The sequence below is a fragment of the Petaurus breviceps genome, unplaced genomic scaffold, assembly GCF_028583685.1.
Source record: "Petaurus breviceps papuanus isolate PSGF00001 unplaced genomic scaffold, PetGlider_PUasm1.0 171, whole genome shotgun sequence".
Taxonomy (NCBI): Eukaryota; Metazoa; Chordata; class Mammalia; order Diprotodontia; family Petauridae; genus Petaurus; species Petaurus breviceps.
In genome coordinates this window covers 20,839,808-20,860,087 of record NW_027185754.1, presented here as the reverse complement: position 1 = coordinate 20,860,087, position 20,280 = coordinate 20,839,808, and the positions used below count along the sequence as shown (strand labels likewise).

Sequence of the window (20,280 nt, the reverse complement as noted above, 5' to 3'; positions counted from 1 at the left end):
CCTTAAGGCCTAGAATAGGCAACATTGTACCTCTCTGAATTTCCTACTTCCTATAAAATGTTCAGTTTCTTAAGGGCAGAGAACCTATCAACTAGCATACAGTAGGCACTTAAATGTTTGTTGAGTGTTTCAAACTGGGCTCAGGGCACTCTCTTCCATAAGATGTCTTAAACGATTCTATCAGTTATGGCTTTCCACCACCACCACCCACCCCACGATTACTTTGTTGTTGTTTTTTTGCTTTTTGGAGGGCAATTGGGGTTAAGTGACTTGCCCAAGGTCACACAGTTGTTTTTAATGTTACATGTCTGAGGCAGGATTCCCACTATTACTTTGAATAAGTCTCTGTGCTTCTACCAGCCTCCCACCAAACGTAAGCTCCTAGAAGGCTTTTTTGTCTTTGAACTCCCAGTACCTAGGGAAATGCCTGACCCAGAATTTATATACTTTATATACTTTGAATTTAAAGAATGGAAGTAGAAGCTAACACAATGAATATAAATATCTTTTCCTCAGTCAGAAGCAATGGCAAGGGTCAGGTGGGCCAAGAATGATCCCTGGGCTAAATAACGCAACTGAAACAAAGGGAGGATAAGAGCTATAGGAATTAGAATAGCTTTGTCTCTCCCTTGGCAAAATAATTCAACAACAGGCACCAGCTGTTAATCTTTGTGGGACTAGAACTGAAAAAAGGAGAATGTGATGACCACTCCCAATCAGAACAAGAAAGCACCCACAGTCTTGCCAGCTATTTTAATTTTTTCAGATCAGCCCTGAAAATTGTGGAAAGACTGAACACTTGTATCAGTGCAAAGGAAGGATAGTGTGAACTTGCATGTGACATTGAGGACCAAAAAATTAAAAACTCATCAGACTGAACTGGCCTCATGAGGTGGGACTTGTTTTCCTCACAAGGAGGAAGGAGCCTGCCTTAAGGGATGACAAGTGGATCTCTTTGTGACTGGGCAGGAAAGAACCAAGTGGTTACTACAACACAGATCAGATCACAATACAATAGACTGGGTCACAGAAGGAATAGGCATCTTCTTCATGACTTAGGCCCGGTGCTGCTTGATAAAGCTGATCAGCCCATTGGTGGAAGCATCGTGAGAAGTCACAGGTTTATCAGAGTCCAACTCAGGCTCAATTTTCTTGGCCAGTTGCTTTCCCAGTTCCACTCTGTAGGCCAAACATTGAGAGCAAAAAGTATGAAGATAGATTTTTAAAAACATCAGCACTGACAAAGAAACAATTAAGTCCCACCCATCATAGAAACCCAGCAAACAATGAAATCTCTGACCCTGCCCTTCACTAAGGGTAGAGGGGAGGTAGGTATAAAGGGATGATTTTGGACATTCTCCCTAGTTCACGTGATCACAGCTGGAGACAGTGTTATTTTAAATGGAAAGAAATTCCTGTTTCCTATAAAGGCTAGACTGGAAGACACAAAAGAATTTCTCAAAATGATAGTGACAAAGAATGACCACCCAATAAGTATTGGAAATGACAACCCAATAAGTATAATGAATAAATCCTCCCCATACACATATCCCACCACTTTGTAGGCCAGAAACCACCCAGAGACACTCACCCCCATTGATCATAACTGTTGACATCCCATACAACACCCTGAACAAAGATCTTGTGCTCATACATGGCTGTGGAGAGAGCAGAAAGAGAATCAGTTTATGTGCCAGTCCCACCCAACCCAAGGCCACATGCCCTTCTTGCCTTTCCTCACCAATCAAGGCTCCAAGAATGAAAGGAGTGAGCTTTGTGAAGACGATGGAATTAGTAGGACGATTTCCCTCAAAGACCTTTAGAGGGGGAGAAAAACAAAACTGATGAATTCTGAAACATTACCAAGGAAAAGAACAAAGTGGAAAAAAAAAACTAAACGATCTGATGCTCAGACTCTGATCCTAGTTTTGACCCAGATGTTAAAGGTAACCCAAAGCTATAAGAGCAGCATCACTAGTTTAACCCACCTCACTGCCTATGAATCTCTGAGTAACAAAACAAGAGTTACCCCTGCAGCTACCACAAAAAAAAAAAGCAGTGCTAAGCCATAGCCTGTTTGGACAAGAAGTGGTCAGCTGGAAATCCAGACACTGATCGTGGAGGTTACATTGATGGTGAGAGAGAATACAGCCTCCCAACTTAAAGGATAAGGTGTCAGTCAGGGGTGCAGACTGCATCATTAGCCCTGATATAACCCAGACTAATCTCATTTCCAAAGCCCATCCTACCAGCCCTTCACCCCCAAACCTTATGAGGCAGCAGCTTCTTCAGGGCATCACCACTCTTGCCCGCAGCCTCCAGCTCCTTTCGTGCCTCCTCTGCTGTCTTTCCTTTCATCAGGGCCTCAGTCTGAGCTAGGAAGTTGGCTAGAAGAATCTAGGGGAAGGAGCAATGGAGCCCACATTGCAACTTCCTCCCCAAGAGAATAGGAAATGTACATGTTGGAACAGGAGAGACTCACAGTGTTAGAAGTGTTATCAGGAGGGAAACGATAGTTTCCAAAGGTTTTTAGGTTTATAGGAAAGGGTCTCTATATTTGCTACTGGCAAGTTGATTCCCAAAGGAAGAGGGAGAGTGGAGTTGGGGTAGCTGGGCCACCTATTCAATTGAACAAACTTTTTATTGAACACTTACTACATATATACAGAGCACTGTATTAGGCACCAGGGAGATAAAACATGAGAATGAAAATGAGACAATCCTTTCCCTTAAGGAATTTAATTTGATGCCAAATTCTGTGGGTAAGGTTGAAAGAGCCAGATCTCTCTCCATCTCCCCAACTCAACCTGAGTATGTTGAACTCCACTGGATGTGGGTTTGCTTTTGTGCACTATACCTTGTGATGAAGGCCATTCCGGATTGGATTCTGTGTCTGAACAGGGATGAGGAAGTCACAAGGGATCATCCGGGTACCTAGAGAGAGAGAGAAAAGATGGGTGGGGGTGGTTCAGTTCCCCACACTCCACACCAAAGGAGTAAAATTCCCTTCCTCCAAAAGGAATAAGAAAGCCAAGAACCACAGATCTCAAAGGATCTAAAGAACACTCATCTCTACCTGATCCCTGCCAAATGGTTATCCCAGCTTTGCTTGAAGGGCTAGAGTAGGAGGGAGCCCACTATATCTCCTAACCCATTCTACTTTCAGTTCAATTCAACAAGCATTTATAAAGTGCCTACAGTATGTCGGATGCTGGGCAAACTCTAGTCTCCAGAATCTTATGATACTATTATATTACCCCACAGGGAGAAAACAGGTACAAGTACACAAATAGGTAAAAGACAAACTAAATACAAAGTAATTTCAAAGTGGGAGGAAGAAAGGAGAGCATAAAAAGACCTCATGGAGAAGTGGAACATGAGTAGAGTCTTGAAAGGACCTAGGGATGCCAAGAAGCAAAGGTGAAGAGAGAACATTCCAGGCATAGAAGAACAGATAGTTGGTACAAAGGCACATCATCAGGAAAAGGAATGCCAAATATAGGGAACAAACAGAGGAGGCAAGAATTACCAGAATGTAGACTGTATGAGGAAGAGAAATATGAAACCAGTCTAGAAGGGAAGGCTGGAGTGAGAGTTTGTATGAAGGACTTTAATGTCAGAGAAGTAAATACCTCTTTTTAGAAACAAAAGGGAGCCACTAAAGAATCTTGAGCAGGAGAGTAACTCTTTAGGACTACTTACTACTATAAAGTTTCTCCACACATGAAGCTTAAATGTATCTCTTTGCGACTTTCAACCTATAAACACTGGCCCATCTGCAATTTCAATTATACAACCACCGAGCCTCGCAACAGAGCCCCCCAAACATCCCATACCCTGGTGAATAAGCTGGTAGAAAGCATGTTGTCCATTGGTCCCTGGCTCTCCCCACACAATGGGACCTGTACTGTAGTCAACCCGGGCTCCTGATTTGGTGATGTATTTCCCATTAGACTCCATGTCGCCCTATAACAGAAAGAAAAAAACCCTTAGATTCCCCAGCTATGCTTAGCCCCCACGGAAGCTATGGCCAAAGTCTCCAAGGCCATGCTAATGAAGACTTCACATGAAGACTCACAGCAAAGTAACATTTCTCCCATTAGGCTCATAAATGCATACATATGCAATATACATCTATGTACAGGCACAGACACCACACACACACACCTCTCAATCTCTACTATCTGTAAGAACACAGGCCTGGCTTTGAACTATGTTCTCAGGAATGGGGAGAAGCTGAATTGAGCCAACCAGTTTCTCATTCTAAAATTCCAACTAAACAATAGCAGCACTTCTGCTGATAGAATTTAAGGATCACTGTCACCAGGAACAGGGTTCAGCTGCTAGAAAGGATAAGAGTGTAGCCCCTGTAGAAAGAAGGAAAAGGCAGCACCTGGAGGCTCATCTCTGGATGAGAAACTTTCCCCTCTGGATGAGAAATAGCAAAAGGTCCCCTAAAGGATAAGATGGAAGAAAGTGGGGTAGGAAAAAAATTTCAAGCTATCTGTCCTTAACCTTAGGCTAGGCTTATCCACGTCCCCCTGTGAGATGACACATGCTGTGAATTCATGAGACAGATACATAGTGAAGTACAAGGCAATCAATCTCTTTACCTGCTGGAAGTAAGCAGCAAAGCGGTGCATATACTGGTCATAGGGCAGCAGGGCCTGAGTCTCGCATCCAAAACAGTTAATGTACCAGATGCCTAGCATGGCAAGTAGCACAGGGGCATTCTTCTCCAGTGGGGTGGTGAGGAAGTGATTGTCCTTTAATAAGATAGAAGACAACAAAACAAGCATGATCTCTAACCCTGTCCCCCAAAAAACAAGCATGATCTCTAACCCTGTCCCCCAAAAAACAAGTATGATCTCCCCACCATCACTTAGTTCCTCCCCTTCCTTTGACAAAACAATGAAGTACAGGACTCACAGTCCAATCAACTGGAAATACATGGGGAAACATGGCCTGGTAGGGCTGGTCTTAGCAGCAAAGCCTGTGACCTTAGTAAGAGAAGCCTATGGCCATTTAAGGAAGGAAAATTAGGCAAACAGGCCTCTTTGTATATCATTGGAGGCTATTAGAACCCTCCCACTCATTATAAAATACCCACTTTGAATAAAAGCATGACTGATACAAATGTCAACAAGGTCACTTACCATCCAGTGAGCCCCCGACAACAGCTGCTCAAAGTTATCAAAACCTAAGATACAAAAACTTCCTAAGCAAGGAGTGTTCCCACCTCCTTGTGTCTCCCAAAAAGCAGGAGGGTCCTGGCTTTTATCCCTCAGAGAAAATCAAAGCCAAAAGCAGTCCTTTAAGCTTCTGAGAAATAGTTGATTCTGAGTTATTCCAAACCCTTGGAGATACATTTGGTGTCTTGGCATTATGAAAGGGGACTAGATTGAACCAAAGGGGGAAATGCCTCTTTTTGGATTCTTAGGATAAAAGGAACCCAGGAATATTCAAGTAACATTGGTGAATAACTGCCCCCCATCCAGGGATCACTCCCCTTTGCTAGCCACACTCAGCAGCAAAAGGCTAATTTAATGCATTTTAAATGAAGAACTGTACAGGCAGACAAGCAATATTATTACTTGGGCTACAATGTTCAAATCTAGCACATGCCAGAGGGGAGACTAGAGCTCTTGACCACAAAGTCAGGAAGTTTCACACACTACGTGGGGAAAAAAAAACAAACCAATAGTCCAGGCCCCAAACAGGAGTACCATGACCATCCTAACCATGGGGCTAGAATGCCAGGGGCCTGCTCAGACTCAATACATACCAACATGCAGGGCGATGGAGAGACCAATAGCTGACCACAATGAGTAACGTCCACCAACCCACTAGGAAAAACAGGATCAATGTTAGCAAAAAAAAAAGACAAACCTCATCTGCTATGCCTTTGGGAGGGGGGTTTTGTCTATCTTTTCTAGAAAGTACTGAACTCGGGCGGCCAGGTAGCACAGCAAGTAGGAGCACCGGCTCCAGTGTTGAGAAGACCTGGAGATCGAATCCCGGGCTCAGACACTCAGCACCACACCCAGAAATAACTGGCCAGGTAACCTTGAGCAAGTTACTTAACCCCAATTGCTTAAAAAAAAAAAAAGTATTGAACATACTCTGCACATGATAAGAAGGAGCAGGACAAGGTTTCAGGACCAATTCAACCACTTGCAAGTGTATCAATCTTTCTAAGCCTCAGATTCCTCATCTGTAAAATGGGGATTACAGATACTTGCATCTTACCTCCTAAGGGCTGTTGTGGGGAAAGCCTCTTTGTCTACCTTAAAAGACTACACAAAACGTGTGGACTATAACCAAAATCACTAGCCCTCTGCAGGATACATAATTTGTAGGAACCCATAAGAAAATGTATCAGATCTGGAAACAAGTTATCTACCATCTTGATCCCATTTGGCATCAAACGGAATGTGAACATCCCCTAAATAAGTCTTTTAGGGATGGAACCAAAAAGCCATGACTGCAATCTACTAGGCTCTATTTGTCAGACCAGTTCCAGACACCATTTCCAAACTAGCCCCAAGAAAGTCACCACATCTTCTTCACCAAAGAGCGCCTGTAAATACCTCCCCAAAGTCACATGTTGCATGTACAGGGAACAAGCAAAGAATTTGCAAGAATGACTAAAATGCAGAATAATCTCCTTGCAGGTGTGAACACAAAGTATGTAGCTTCAGATAGGGGAGCTGCCAAGGCAGGTAAGGCTACAGCAGTCAGTTCCACTCTTGTTCTTTTGAGCCATTTGAGGCCTTAGGGCCAATGCCAAGCCAATCTGAGACAAACTAAAGCACTGGCCAGGCCTGTGGCTTTACATCCAAACGTGGGCATAATCAACCAAGGCTCTGCTCAAAGCTCCCCAAAGCCACTCCAGCCCCTGGTCCAAGCCTTCCACCCTGCTGACCTTTCCACACACACTCTGAGGCTCACACAACCTGAAAAGAAAATGTCAGTGCTTAGAATAACTGAGACAGTTCTGCTCCCAGCAAGGGGATAGTGATAGGAAGAAGCAAGGAGAGGAGGAGCTCTAATTACATGGCAGCTGCCACCAGGGGCTTCAGGGTAAGTTCTGACTTCTGACCTTTTAAAAAAGGCCTTTGGCAGTTTTCTGCATTTCTGGGTCTTCACATGGTACCCCAATTTGCTGGTCTTAGAGTAAGGAACCTTCTCTAGCCTGTACTATCACACTGACAAATCACAGTAAGGATTTCTTCCCCACTGTTAGTAATGACACCTTTCCCCTTAAGTGTCACACAGATTTTGTTGGCACCTCTCTAATGCACTTATCAAAGATCCCATTCCTTCATGTTTCTCCAGTTACTCCCATAGCATTCCCCCTCCATCTCTGATCTCTCCCCATCATTCCTTTCTTGCTGCCTTGCTCCCTCTTGATTCTCTTTTTTTTTTTTTTAAGCAATCGGGGTTAAGTAACTTGCTCAAGTTACACGACCAGTTATTTCTGGGTGTGGTGCTAAGTATCTGAGCCCGGATTTGATCCCCAGGTCATCCCGACACTAGAGCCGGTGCTACCAGTCGCTGTGCTACCTGGCCGCCCCTCTTGATTCTCCTTCTAATGGAGCCTTCTCAGTTTTCTTGGTTTCCAGATTTCTCTGGATTCATCCAATATCATGCCTACTAAAGATGGGTGTACCCCACCCTAAGCTTTGTTCCCAGGCTTTCTTCTCTTTTTTAGCTACACTCTCTCACTTGGTGACCTCATTAGATCCCATTAGCTCCCTGGGTTCAATTATCCTCTCTATGCAGGATGACTTCTATATAAGGCCTAGTCTCTCTCTGAGCTCCAGTCCCACTTCACCAGCTGCCTACTGGACATTTCTAACTGGATATACTCAAGGAATCTCGAGCTTAACATATTTTCCTCCCAAAACTCTTCTCCCTCTCAAACTTCCCAATCTCCATCCATCCTCCCAGTCACTCAGGTTCACAACCTCAGTGTCAACCCTGAATCCTCCTTTTCACTCACCACACTCCAATTGGTTGCTAAATTTTGTCATTTCTACCTTCACAACATGTCTCCAATACACTTCCTTTTCTCCTATAGGCCACCACCCTAGTTTAAACCCTCATCACCTCTCACCTGGAATTAGATCACTTTGTAATTAATTGGTCTCCCAGACTCAAATCATGCCCCACTCCAATCCACCCTCCACAGCTGGCAAAGTGGTTTTTCTTAAGCAGAGGGCTGACCATGTTACTCTCCTGCCCCAATGGCTCTCTACCACCTCTAAGATAAAATATCAAATCCTGTGTTTGACACTTAAAACTTTTTACAACTTGGTTCCATTCTGTGTTTCTAGCCTTATGATACATCACTCTCCTCCACAAACTCTACAGTTCAGTCATACTGGCCATCTTGCTGTTCCTCCAACAGAACATTTCATGACTTCTTTGTGCCTCTGCACATGTTGTTTCCCCAGACCTAGAAAAGCTCTCCCTTCTTACCCTTCCCTCTCTGAATTCCTCATTTCCTTCAGGATTCAGTTCAACCTAATGAGATCTTTCCTCATCACCCCTAGTTGCTAGTGCCTGCCCCATGGTTACCTTGTTTCTTTTCTCTATTTTATATGCATGCATACCATACACACACAAACATAAACACACATATGCATGTTGTGTCCTCACTGCAATGTAAGCTTCTTGAGAGCAGGGAATGTTTCGATTTTGTCTTTGTATCCTCCCAGTGCCTAGCACAGTGCCTGACACACAGCAGGCACTTATCAAATACTCACTGATTTATTGATCTAGAACTGAAATTGGACCTCAAACATCACTCTCTAACCCCCTTATTTTATGCTTGAAGAAGCTGACGCTGTTAAGCAACTTGACCAAGTTCACACAGGCAGTAATACGCTGAAGAGATGGAAGCTGAAGGAGGTCCTCCCGCCCCAGTCAGTCCACTCTATCCAAGTTATTCTGCTGCAGGGGTCTCTGATTCCCCAATAAGCACCATAAAGACCTGGGCAATCTTACCCAGGGACCACACAGCACAATGCCAAGAACACTCAGCTTAGAGTCAAAGGAGACAGAGTCCAGGCTTTGCTCCTCAACCACCTGCACGACACTGGGCAACTCGCTTCCACTCTCTGGGCCTCAGTCTGCTCTCTACAAAACGACAGGATTGGCCCAGGTGACTTCTCAAGGCCCTCTCAGCTCTAGAGTTATGATCCTATGACCCTAAACCATATCTTTTCCAGTATCTAGCACAGTGCTCTATCTACATACAGAAATATTATTTAATAAACATTTGCGAAAAGAATGGCTTCCAAAACCTACTCCATGCACATGCCTCACTCCTCCCTCCACCAGTGACTGCTTAAAATAGAGTCATTTACAGCAGTTAAGAAACTGAAAGAGATGGCATAAAACACAGAGAAAGTTTTACTTACATCCCAGAATTCAAACATATTTTGAGTGTCGATTCCAAAATCTTGAACTTTCGGCTAAATGGTGTGAGAAAAAAATCAGACATTTAATTATATGAATGTGATTGGCAATTACACCATGCAGAAACACACATATACTCAGGAGTTCCCTTGAGATAGATAGGCCATCTGCCAAAGGGCACCTGAAATTAAATATTAAACTTCCAGATAACTGTGATAGGGCTTGCAACCCCACCCCCACATTCAGCCTAGAAAAGTAAAGGCTTGTGCCAAAACAGAGAAGGGCAAAGTCTGAAAGTCAAAAATAGGAAAATAAAAGAAGAGAAGAAAAACAGAGTCAGAAATTCTCCCACTGCTACCATCATCCAAAATCAGCCTGGCCAGTGGTATATGGCAAAACTGTCTCCCAGAGGCAATTTAATATGGAAGAGGGAGCCCAAGCTGAGGAGTCAGGAGAGCAGCTTAAATTTCCTCCCCTATAAACTGAGGATACTACTAGTTTTCTCGAACTACCTCATATGCATTTTGTGGGTTCAAATGAGATCATATCTGTAAAACACTTTGCAAAGTATAGTGCCATATCAACATGGGGGTGGTAAGGAAGAGAGGGGTCAGGGAGTTAGTACCAAGTTAAAAATTGCATATGGTGCTTTCCTTTATGAGTGTGAGGCACTTATCAGAGCTCCTGGGATAAGGAGGAAAGGCACAAGGAAGATATAATTTCTTGGGAATTCTATTTGTCATTTCTGTCCACTAGGACTGTTTACAGGTTAAATTCCTCAAGAGCAAACTTTTTACCCCCTGATTAAACTTGTCATTTTATTGGCATAGGGAAATCCCAGTGAGGAAACTCTCTGACACCACAGCCCTTTTTCTACATGGTTTAGTCTCAAGGAATTGCCTGGAGCACTAAGAAATGAATGGACATGCCCAGGGTCATAGAAACTATCCAAGGCAGAACGTGGAACCAGACCTTCCAAACTCTGAGGACAGCTGTCTATACACAACACGTCTCCCAGAGAACATTTTTATGTTCTCATAATTAAATAATAAAGAACCCATGACCACATAGGAAAAACAGAAAGGAGCATGGTATAGATAGAAGAGCCTTAGACTAACAATAAGAAATCCAAGTCCCAGCTTCGCCACTGACTTTAAGCATGTCACTTGCTCTCTCTGGGCCTCAGTTTCCCACCTATAAAATAAGAGGGTTGAATCCCACAGTTTCTAAAGTCCCTCAGGTCTGACATTATATAACTTAGTCGTAGGGGTTTAGTTGAAATGGTCCCTAACTGGCGGGCATTGGAGGACTCATCTTTGGACATGGTTAGTAACTCCAGGAGGAGATGGCCTTGAAGGTTCACCCTCTCAGACAGCAGGTGTGAATCTCATAGGACCAAGGCAAACACATAAATGTAAATTAACATACTTACTGCATTGGTAGACAAGGCCACAAAGTGCTTTGCCACAGCTGAAGGCTAAAAGAGAGAAAAAGAGAGAATTAGGCTAAGTCTAGAAGGCAGACAATAAGGGTAATAACTCACATATACACCCATCTTTGGGATTAAAAGGCACTTTGGGGGCAGCTAAGTGGCACAGTGGATAATGCACCAGCCCTGAAGTCAGGAGGACCTGAGTTCAAATCCAGCCTCAGACACATACTAGCTATATGACCCTGGGTAAGTCACTTAACCTCTATTGCCTCCTTTCCTCCTACCCCCCCTAAAAAAAAAGGTCACTTTTACATCTATCTTCCCAACCATGTCTTCCCAACATCCCTGCAAAGAAGATGTGGAAGGGTTATGTAGGTTGTCTGCCAAAGGGCATCTGCAATTAAATATCAGTAAACTTCCAAGAAATTATGATTTTAGGGCTTGCCATCCTACTTGATTTACAAGTAAGGAAAACGAGCCCTTGAGAGATGAGAAACATAGGATTCCATAACTTAGTGCTCTGTGCAAAGCCAAGCTTTGAACCCAGGTCTCTAGACCCCAAGACCACAACCACTGCCCCACTCCTATTCTCCCATGATGACCTGAAACACCCTGAGTCCCAGATCACACTCCCCTCTTCAAGGCCCTCCCTTTTTCATCTCTCATGCAGTCAGCTTGTCCACAATGATGGGAGCAGAGTCCAAAAATAACCCAACTCCACCACCAGCTGTTGTGAAATCTTGCAAAAGCCTACTCCCTGCCCATGAGCCAAAGACTTGGTGCAACTGTTGCTGGCAAGCCACAAGAGCTCGGTTCAGTGAGACTGTCCCCAGTGTCTGAATGACTCTCAGGCCAGAGCTGCCTGAGATATTAACAAAAGTTAGAAAAGAATTTCCCTAAGTTCTTCTCAAATACTTCTTTTTGGTCCACTGCAATGGAAAGAACCCTGGAGAAGGGTGAAAAGACCTGGGTTCTTGTCCTTGCTCTGCCAATGATTCATTCACTGCATGACTGTGGGAAAAGAAACTAACCTCCCTGAGCCTCAGTATCTTCATTTGTAAAATGGTGATAACAAACTGCTGCCCTACATCTATTTTTCCATTTGTGAGGAAAAGATGAAACCATGTATGAAAATACAATTTTGGGAAAATCAAACATAATGGTCCCTTCTCATTAAATCAGGGATGAAGTCTCTCAGGCCAGGGTATTTCAATAAAAAGACACATTGTAGGAAATATACAACATGGTTTACCTCAGACATTTAAAGTAAATGTCTTTTAAATATCAAAAGTATCCAACATTCAACAGTCACTGAGGAAACTCAGCAGGAGGCAGGGAATAAGAAAATGTTGAAATTTAATTAATGGACACATTAAACCCAAGGGCCCAAGGATGGGGAACCTGCAGCCTTGAAGGCCACATGTGATCCTCAAGTGCAGCCCTTTGAGTGAATCCAAACTTCACAGAACAAATATTTCTTTGGATTTGCAGATTCCCCACCCCTGCTCAAGGAGGAAAGGGCTATTTTGACTTCAATTTTGGAAGCCTGTCAGGGAACTCATCTCAAACAGACCCTGTAGTCCCCGTCCTCTAACCCATGATAGTCATTTCAGCTTCTTTTCCCATCCTGTGTTTCCCTGAGATCTTCCTAGAACCATCTCCCTTGCTCCCACCCTTCCTCACTTCTCCTTCCTTCCTTTCCCCCATCCCTCTTTCTAACCCTCCTGCCTCCATGGCAATATCAATTCCATGAAATTCAACAAGTATTTACTATTCCCCTGCCATAGCCTTCACATTCCCACCTTGTCCCTCCCAAGCCTAAGTAGATATTACCAAGAAGACCCTCAGGGCCCCATTTAGTGACAAGCATGTCTACATTCCCTAGATGTACACATGGTTTCCCAGGGTGGTACTTCCATGCAGCCATTGTTTGGGACTCACAATTTACTCTAGACTTAGACGAAGGTATTCAAATCAAATGACCATAGGAACCATGATCCAGAGTGTGCCCCACTTACATCCTTTGCTGCCTGAAGGAACCACTCCTTGGCTGTCTCTGCATTGGTGATGGTCTCCTGGGTGGTGAACGTCTGCAGGCCAGAAAACAAAGCTGTCAGACTCATATACAAGTGTCACAATCCACATCATACCTACAGCTTTCAGCTTCTCACACATGCTGTGGTAAATGCCCCATCCACAGTATCCACACGTGTCACAGTATGTGTACTATATCTATAGCTATCACCCATACACCACAATGCATGTCAAGGTATATGTCTGTGGCTACAGCCTACAAGAAGGGAAGCCATCAGAGAGAGTATTTAAAGAGAAAAGAGACTAGTTAAATAGAAAGGAGATTGGGGACCCATTTGGAAATGTTATTCTGGGACACAAAACAGAAAAGATTCATTCTGTGTTCTCACAGCCCTTCAAATACATAGCCATGTGCATCAATTCCAAGTAGGACAATCCCTACCATTAGCCCTTCAAATATAGCCAAAACCTGCACCAGCAAGATCAGCCTGAATTCTAGAAGTAAGCAGAGGCCTCTCTGTCATGCTGAGAAAAAGAACCTGACAAGCTATAGGTAGGAGAGATGGCATCAGGAATGGATCAGCTCCTGTTTCATGGGCAAATTCATACTCTACCATCCACATCAGGAGCCCCTGCCCTGCCCTGCCCATTACTCAGTCTACCAGCTAGGCCAGAAAACGGGCAAATGGCCTCATATACCAAACCTCAGAATTGTATCTTCCCACAGAGACCCAGCCACACTAAAGAGTCTAGCTTGGGCAGCAGCCCTCATTTCATTCTGGAAAAAAAGGCATGTTTATGCTCTTCCCACAGGCAAAGGTCAGAATGAAAACCATCTTTCTAAGAAGCCATTTTCTTGTTCTACGGAAGCTGCCTAAGATCTCTCTATGGCAGATAAATCCACTCAGAAATAACTCGGAGCTACCCAGATAGATACAAGAGAAAAGTCAACACTTATAGAGTTTTATACCAGAAAAACAAATAAAAGCCAATTTATTTAACAAACATTCTGTCACTTTACAAAATTAATCCACTGCAGGGTTCCTTTGATCAGGAAACTTTTCTGGTGCATTTAAACACAATTAGATTCATTAGCAAAGTGTTTTAAGCTCAAGTTTTCAAGACACTGTGTATCATAAATCAAGGGATGGGGCGGCTAGATGGCGAAGTGAACAGAGCACCAGCCCTGGAGTCCGGAGGACCTGGGTTCGGATCCAGCCTCAGACACTTAACACAAAGACTAGCTGTGTGACCTTGGGCAAGTCACTTAACCCCAACTGCTCTCAAAAAAAAAAAGGCATAAATCAAGGGACATTTATATCTTGGTGTTCAGAGCTACTTAGATGCTCACTCTGTTTCTATCAAATCCAAAATTTTGCCAGCCCCTTTTCGGTCACTTTTCAAAAACAACCTGAAAAACTATCTACCCCATACCTTGGAGGCAATGATGAAGAGGGAGGTTTCCGGGTTGAGTTCAGCAAGGGTCTTGGCAATATGTGTACCATCAATATTGGAGACAAACCAGACACGAGGACCTCCTTTGGAATAGGGCTTCAGGGCTTCTGTTACCATCAGAGGACCCTACAAACAGAACCACCAAGTACAGGGGTCAGGTTTAGCCAGAGAGTCAATGAAAGGAAGAAAGGCTTGAATGCCTCTGGAAATAACTTACCAAGTCAGAACCTCCAATGCCAATGTTGATCACATCTGTAATCGTCTTCCCAGTGTAGCCTTTCCAGTCTCCCCCACGGACACGCTGTAACCAAACCAAGAAGCCCACATCAAGCTCATTCAGGCTCAGGTTTCCAGCACACTACTGTGCTGCTCCCAAAGGAGTATTTACTCCAAGGTTCTGCTTCCTTAACCATTCCTCCTCTAGCTTTGGAGAAGAAAGGTAACTTTTACTAAGTCACACGTAATCAATGGACTAGCCAAAGTTAGATAATTATTTTGTCCTATAATTTAACCCACAAATATACACAGATACAGACACACACACACTTTTTCACAGGCCTCTTTAGAGTTCTCATCACTCATTTTATTAAAACGTTTTCCTGGAAATCTCAGTCAAAACAGTAAAGGCCATAGTCACTTAAACCACAAATCACAAGACCAAATTTAGAGCTAGAAAGGACCTTACAGGCCAGAATCCAACTCTCTCATTTTACAGATGAGGAAACTGAGGCACAGAGTTTGTGACTTACCTAGGCTCAAGCAAGTAAGAGTCTGAGGAAGGATTTGAATCCCTATCTTTCTGATTCCAAGTCTAGCACTCTACTATTTTCTAAAGTGAGATGTACAGAGAACTGGGCTTGGGAGTCAGGAAGATCTGAACTCAAATCAGGCTTCAGACACTTACTAGCTGTGTTAACTAACTAGTTGTGTTAAAGTGGGACAATAATAGCACCTGCCTCCAGGGTTGTGAGGATCAAATGAGATAATCATTGTAAAAGCACTTAGCACAGAACCTGGAACACAGTTGGTATTTAACAAATGTTATTTCCTATGTTTAACATTATTGCACAATATATAACCCTTATCAGCCTGCTTGCTGTCTTGGGGAGGGAGAGGAAAGGGGAGGGAAAAAAATTTGGAACTCAAATCTTACAAAAATGAATGCTGAAAACCATCTTTACATGTAACTGAAAAAAAATAAAATACCATTAAGGGCAAAAAAATTTTTTTAAAATTTCTTTTCTTCCATCCCTCCTTCTACACTAACATAACACAGAACCATGCTACACAAACACATTTGCTATGCAAAAAGAGGTATTGGAGGAACCCCCAAATGGCACAGATTACATACATGACATCCTTAGAAGACAATTTCTCCTAAAGAAATTATGTATCTAGTGTGGTAAAGCAGAAATCATATTGGCTCTGAAACCAGAGGACTTGAGTGCACATCCTTCCTCTGGGACTCTCTATCTCTGTGACCTGGGACTAATCACTTATCCTTTTTGAGAGGTCTTACATTAAATAAGGGGGTTGAACGAGATTGTTTCTTCCAGTCCTAGATCCCCAGTCCCAGCAGCTACAGTCAGAGCCATAGCATGGGTGTCCCTCAAATAGGTCCCCCATGCTAAAGAACAGGGGAACCTTCAAAGTTTCTTGGGCGCCATTTAACTAGTCTCTAAAACAATGCTATAAAAGGAAAGTTCCATAACTTCTCTGTATATAATGGCTCTAACATTTATATAGCATTTTAAGGTTTATAAAGCTCTTTATACATGTCATCTCATTCAAGCCTAACAACATAACCTCCTCTGAAATGGATGCTATTATTATGCCATTTTACAAATGAGGCAAGTGAGGTAAAGTACAGAGATGTTAAGTGATTTATTTGCCCAGGGTCACAAAGTTAGTAAGTGTCTGAGACACAATTTCAACTCAGACCTTCCTGACCCCAAGTCTCCCTAAATACCTCAAAATTCAAAGCTAACATTATTTTAGAGAGCAATACTAAAATGACACAACAGCTTGTTTGTGTAACCCCTTTAATGACCCCCGAAATGTTACCTAGTCATATACTCATACTCACTCTGTTGTTCTTATATTGGCAAATTTATTTTAAAGGTCACTTTTGCATATAAGTTACTCTCTAAGTCTTAGAAAGGTCAAAATCACTAAAATTCTGACCTGACCCACTTACCCTTAAGCAACAATGTGATACACATATTCCCCCTGACACCACCCCCATGTCATTAGTCCCTGAGTGTCTGCTTTTGTTTTAATGCTAACTTTGGTCCAAAACATCCTCTTCATCCCAGATTATGTTGTATCTCTAACCATTCACCCTGCTCTACACACAGGTCACCAAAACCACAACTATTACAAGGGCCACCACTCTTTTTTTCCCTAACTCTAGACAGCAGAGATGTACTAACAGTAAGACCAAAGGTCACAACACCTTCAAACCACTTTTTCCAATGGGAAAGGATAAGGATCAAATGAGATAATATGTGTAAGGCACTCTGCAAACCTAGAAGTTCTAGGTTAGCTGTTGTTATTACTATTATTGTTATTATTATAAAAAGAACAAAGGGATGCCATCTGGCAATTATTAAACAGGCTCTCTGGGTTTATATTTCTTAAAAATTCAAGGACCCTTTCCTCATGCTACCCCAATGCTCATGCACTCTCAATTTGGCCCTTGATCAGGCCTCAAGCAGGAACCAATGCTAATGCAACTGACCAGAACACAAACTAAAGCTTAGAATTTCCAGGCCTCAAAGCTCAGATGAATTACAATCAGGGAACAGAAGAGTCAGTGTTTTTCTGAAGAATACCAAGGGCTAGCCTGAGCAGAGGGGAGAACAAAGGAAAGCGAAAAATCCATTTAGTAAGCTAGTGTCACAGACACTCACATCCTCCAGACACTTTCAAAATTAAATAAAAAAGCAAAGGAAACCACAGTCTCAAATGGTTTCCACACACCAACACAGAAAAAAGCATCAAGTGATGATCCATGTGAGGGCTTGTATAAAAGGGAGAAATTGTTCTTGACCAGTAATTAAGGAAAGGAGAGGTAGGTGGCTCAGGAGGTACTGATCCTCTCTAGAGAAAAAATTTATTGAAAGGTCCCTCCAGAATAACACATACTCAATTGGGTCTTATCCTAGAGGAAAATAGGGGGGTAAAGGATAAGAGGGGAGAGGACAGAAGGGAGGGCAGATCAGGGGAGAGGTCAGTTAGAAGCAAATACTTCTGAAAAGGGACAGGGCCAAAGGAGACAATAGACTAAGTGGGGGGGGCGGGATAGGATGGAGGGAAATATAGTCAGTCTTCCACAATATAACTACTATGGAAATGATTTGGGTGACTACACATGTACAACCTATATTGAATTGCTTATCTTCCCAATGGGAGTGGGTAAGGAGGAAAGAAGGGAAAAAAAAATCTGGAACTCAAAGTTTTAAAAACAAATGTTTAAAAACGTTGTCTTTTTACATGCAACTGGGAAATAAGATATACAGGCACTGGGGTGTAGAAACCCATCTTACCCTACTAGAAAGTTAGGGGGGTGATGGGAGAGGATATAAGAGAGAACAGACGGGGGGAAGGGGTATTCAGTAGGCTTGCTATTTTGGGGTGGGGTTAGGGCAAAGACAGGGAGAAAAAACTGTAACTCAAAATCTTGTGGAAATGAATGTTGAAAACTAAAAATAAATAAATTTTTTAAAAAAAAGGTCCCTCCACCTAAGACAGACGCCCCAATCAATCAATGAAGTCCCAACAGAGCTAACTTCTCATCTGAACCTAGGGCTCAGACTCACTTGCCAAGTCCCATAGACATCTCTGTACCCAGACCCCAGAGAAGGAAGTAGAGGATATCCTGGGAAGAGAAGCCAGGAAAATAAAAAGAGAATGAAGAAAATGTCAACTGTCTCATCTTGTCCACCAACTAATCAATACCTCATTTCTCCCATTGTTTCACTTCACAAGCATACCCTACGTGATATATACATACATAGTTGTTCCACAGACATCAACACACACAAAACAGCCCTTCCCATATACTCAGTGGCAGACATCCAAGACACCCACACAATTATGCTCTTCCTCCTCTCACCCCAATCATCAATGCAAAGATATGTGCAGCACACACCCATGCACTCAAAGTGAAAGACACATACATATCCACACTTGCATTCACTTCCCTGATAAACACATGCACTATGTCCAGTGCAGCTGGTACCTGGCAGAATGCCTTCATTTTCTCCAGCACTTTGTTCACCTCTGGTACCACGTCCTTGCCATCCACTAGCATGGGTGTGTTGGAGCGATTCCGGAGTGCCACATGGAGGACAGCCCGGTCCTACAGGAAGAAGAAGAAGAGTCAAAACAGGGCAGATGCTGGCTGTGAAACATTTGACACAACATCCGAAATGTTCTGAAGCACATCACTGATCTCCACATCTAATTATAATGCAAATCGGGGTTCCTCAGGTCACACAAGTTGAAATCAGTACTAAAGTTAAGAGCCAGGAAAGAATGGCTGGGACTTAAGCCTGTTCCAGGAACATGACCCAACAGGCAGGCCAAAACAAACAACAGAAACCAGAAAGTAGATTGATTATCAATGAAAAAAATGTTGGAAACACCTTTAAAAAGTTAACATTAGCAGTCAACTTTCTTAAGAACTTAGTGAGTGGGAGCAGCCAGGTGGTGCAGTGAGTAAGAGCACCGGCCCCAGAGTCGGGATGACCTGGGATCGAATCCGGGCTCTGATACTTAGCACCACACCCAGAAATAACTGGCCGTGTAACCTTGAGCAAGTTACTTAACCCCAATTGCTTTAAAAAAAAAAAAATAACTTAGTGAGTATTTGTATGCCCATCCTGGACCGGGCTGGGACAAAGTTAATGTAAACTCTGAGCTCCCTAGGGGCAGGGATATTTCCCCAGTACCTCAGAGCTGGGTACTCAAGGAAGAGGAAGACCAATTGACTATCAGATCATTTAAAGGTTTCCTAATTTGGTAATAAGGGTCTAATGCAAACTCTATCAAAGGAGGAGACAGTGTGAGTTGGAATAATCAGGAAAGACTTTATGGAGGCGACATTTGAGCTGGATGGTACAGGCAGAAGGGAGAAAAGGCATTCCAGGCAAGGAGAAACAATAGAAAGAAGGCACAGGAAGCAGCTCTTCCTAGTCCTCCAGCAAACTGGCCCCTGCCCCTCTCATACATTCCAGCTCCTTCAAAGCTTCAATATCTACCTGCTCAGAAAATCTCCCTTGCTTAGGTCAATCAACAACCATCATTAGTCCAGAAGACAGATGAGAATTTATTCCTCCTACCTGCCTCAAATGATCCCATAAAAACCACTTACAAGGCAAACTTAGTTCTGTTCTTGGAGTCATTGTCCACTGACACTGACTCCCAAGTGCTCCAGGTTTTATACTAGTCCCAGGGACTAGAAAGAAAGAATAAGGCTAACATCGACCTGCCTGCTTCCTCAATTCTACCTCCCCATTCTTAGAACCCAGCTTCCTACACTCCCAGAACCATCATCCAAGTTTAGATCTTTATCACCTGTTGACCAGACTCTTCTAAGAAGAGCCTCCTTAGCTGTTCCCTCAGCTTCTAGTCTTGCTCTACTCCAATTCTTCCTCCATGAAATTGCCAGAATAATCTTCCTAAGCCACAGGTCACATCATGTCAAATCCCTACTCAAAACCTTCCATGGCTCCCTATGACTGCGAAAATAAAATGCATGATTTCACAATTAGGCTCCAACCTATTTTTACTGCCTTTAAAAAAATAGCATTTCTCTTCATAACTTCTATGGTATAGTTGAATAGGAATGCCATCTTTCCCTCAAACTCAACACTCCACCCCCTATCTCCAAGCATTCTTACAAACTGAAACCTATACATAAAATGTCT

The 20,280-nt window shown here is 43.1% G+C and overlaps 1 protein-coding gene across 1 annotated transcript in view; it reads right to left on the bottom strand.

Moving 5' to 3' along the window:
* Window positions 1–738: 738 nt before the first annotated feature.
* GPI (glucose-6-phosphate isomerase) overlaps window positions 739–20,280 on the bottom strand; it is a 29,735-nt gene continuing 10,193 nt past the window's right edge. The window contains exons 4-18 of the mRNA XM_069082662.1: window positions 18,591–18,710; window positions 14,565–14,648; window positions 14,327–14,473; window positions 12,877–12,948; window positions 10,859–10,903; window positions 9,429–9,482; window positions 5,786–5,846; window positions 5,157–5,200; window positions 4,614–4,766; window positions 3,837–3,966; window positions 2,858–2,934; window positions 2,269–2,397; window positions 1,742–1,817; window positions 1,592–1,658; window positions 739–1,179 (exon numbers count right to left, since the gene is read on the bottom strand). Of these exons, the coding sequence (XP_068938763.1) occupies window positions 1,056–1,179; window positions 1,592–1,658; window positions 1,742–1,817; window positions 2,269–2,397; window positions 2,858–2,934; window positions 3,837–3,966; window positions 4,614–4,766; window positions 5,157–5,200; window positions 5,786–5,846; window positions 9,429–9,482; window positions 10,859–10,903; window positions 12,877–12,948; window positions 14,327–14,473; window positions 14,565–14,648; window positions 18,591–18,710 (1,383 nt within the window). The 3' untranslated portion in view covers window positions 739–1,055. The remainder of the gene's footprint in view (window positions 1,180–1,591; window positions 1,659–1,741; window positions 1,818–2,268; window positions 2,398–2,857; window positions 2,935–3,836; window positions 3,967–4,613; window positions 4,767–5,156; window positions 5,201–5,785; window positions 5,847–9,428; window positions 9,483–10,858; window positions 10,904–12,876; window positions 12,949–14,326; window positions 14,474–14,564; window positions 14,649–18,590; window positions 18,711–20,280) is intronic.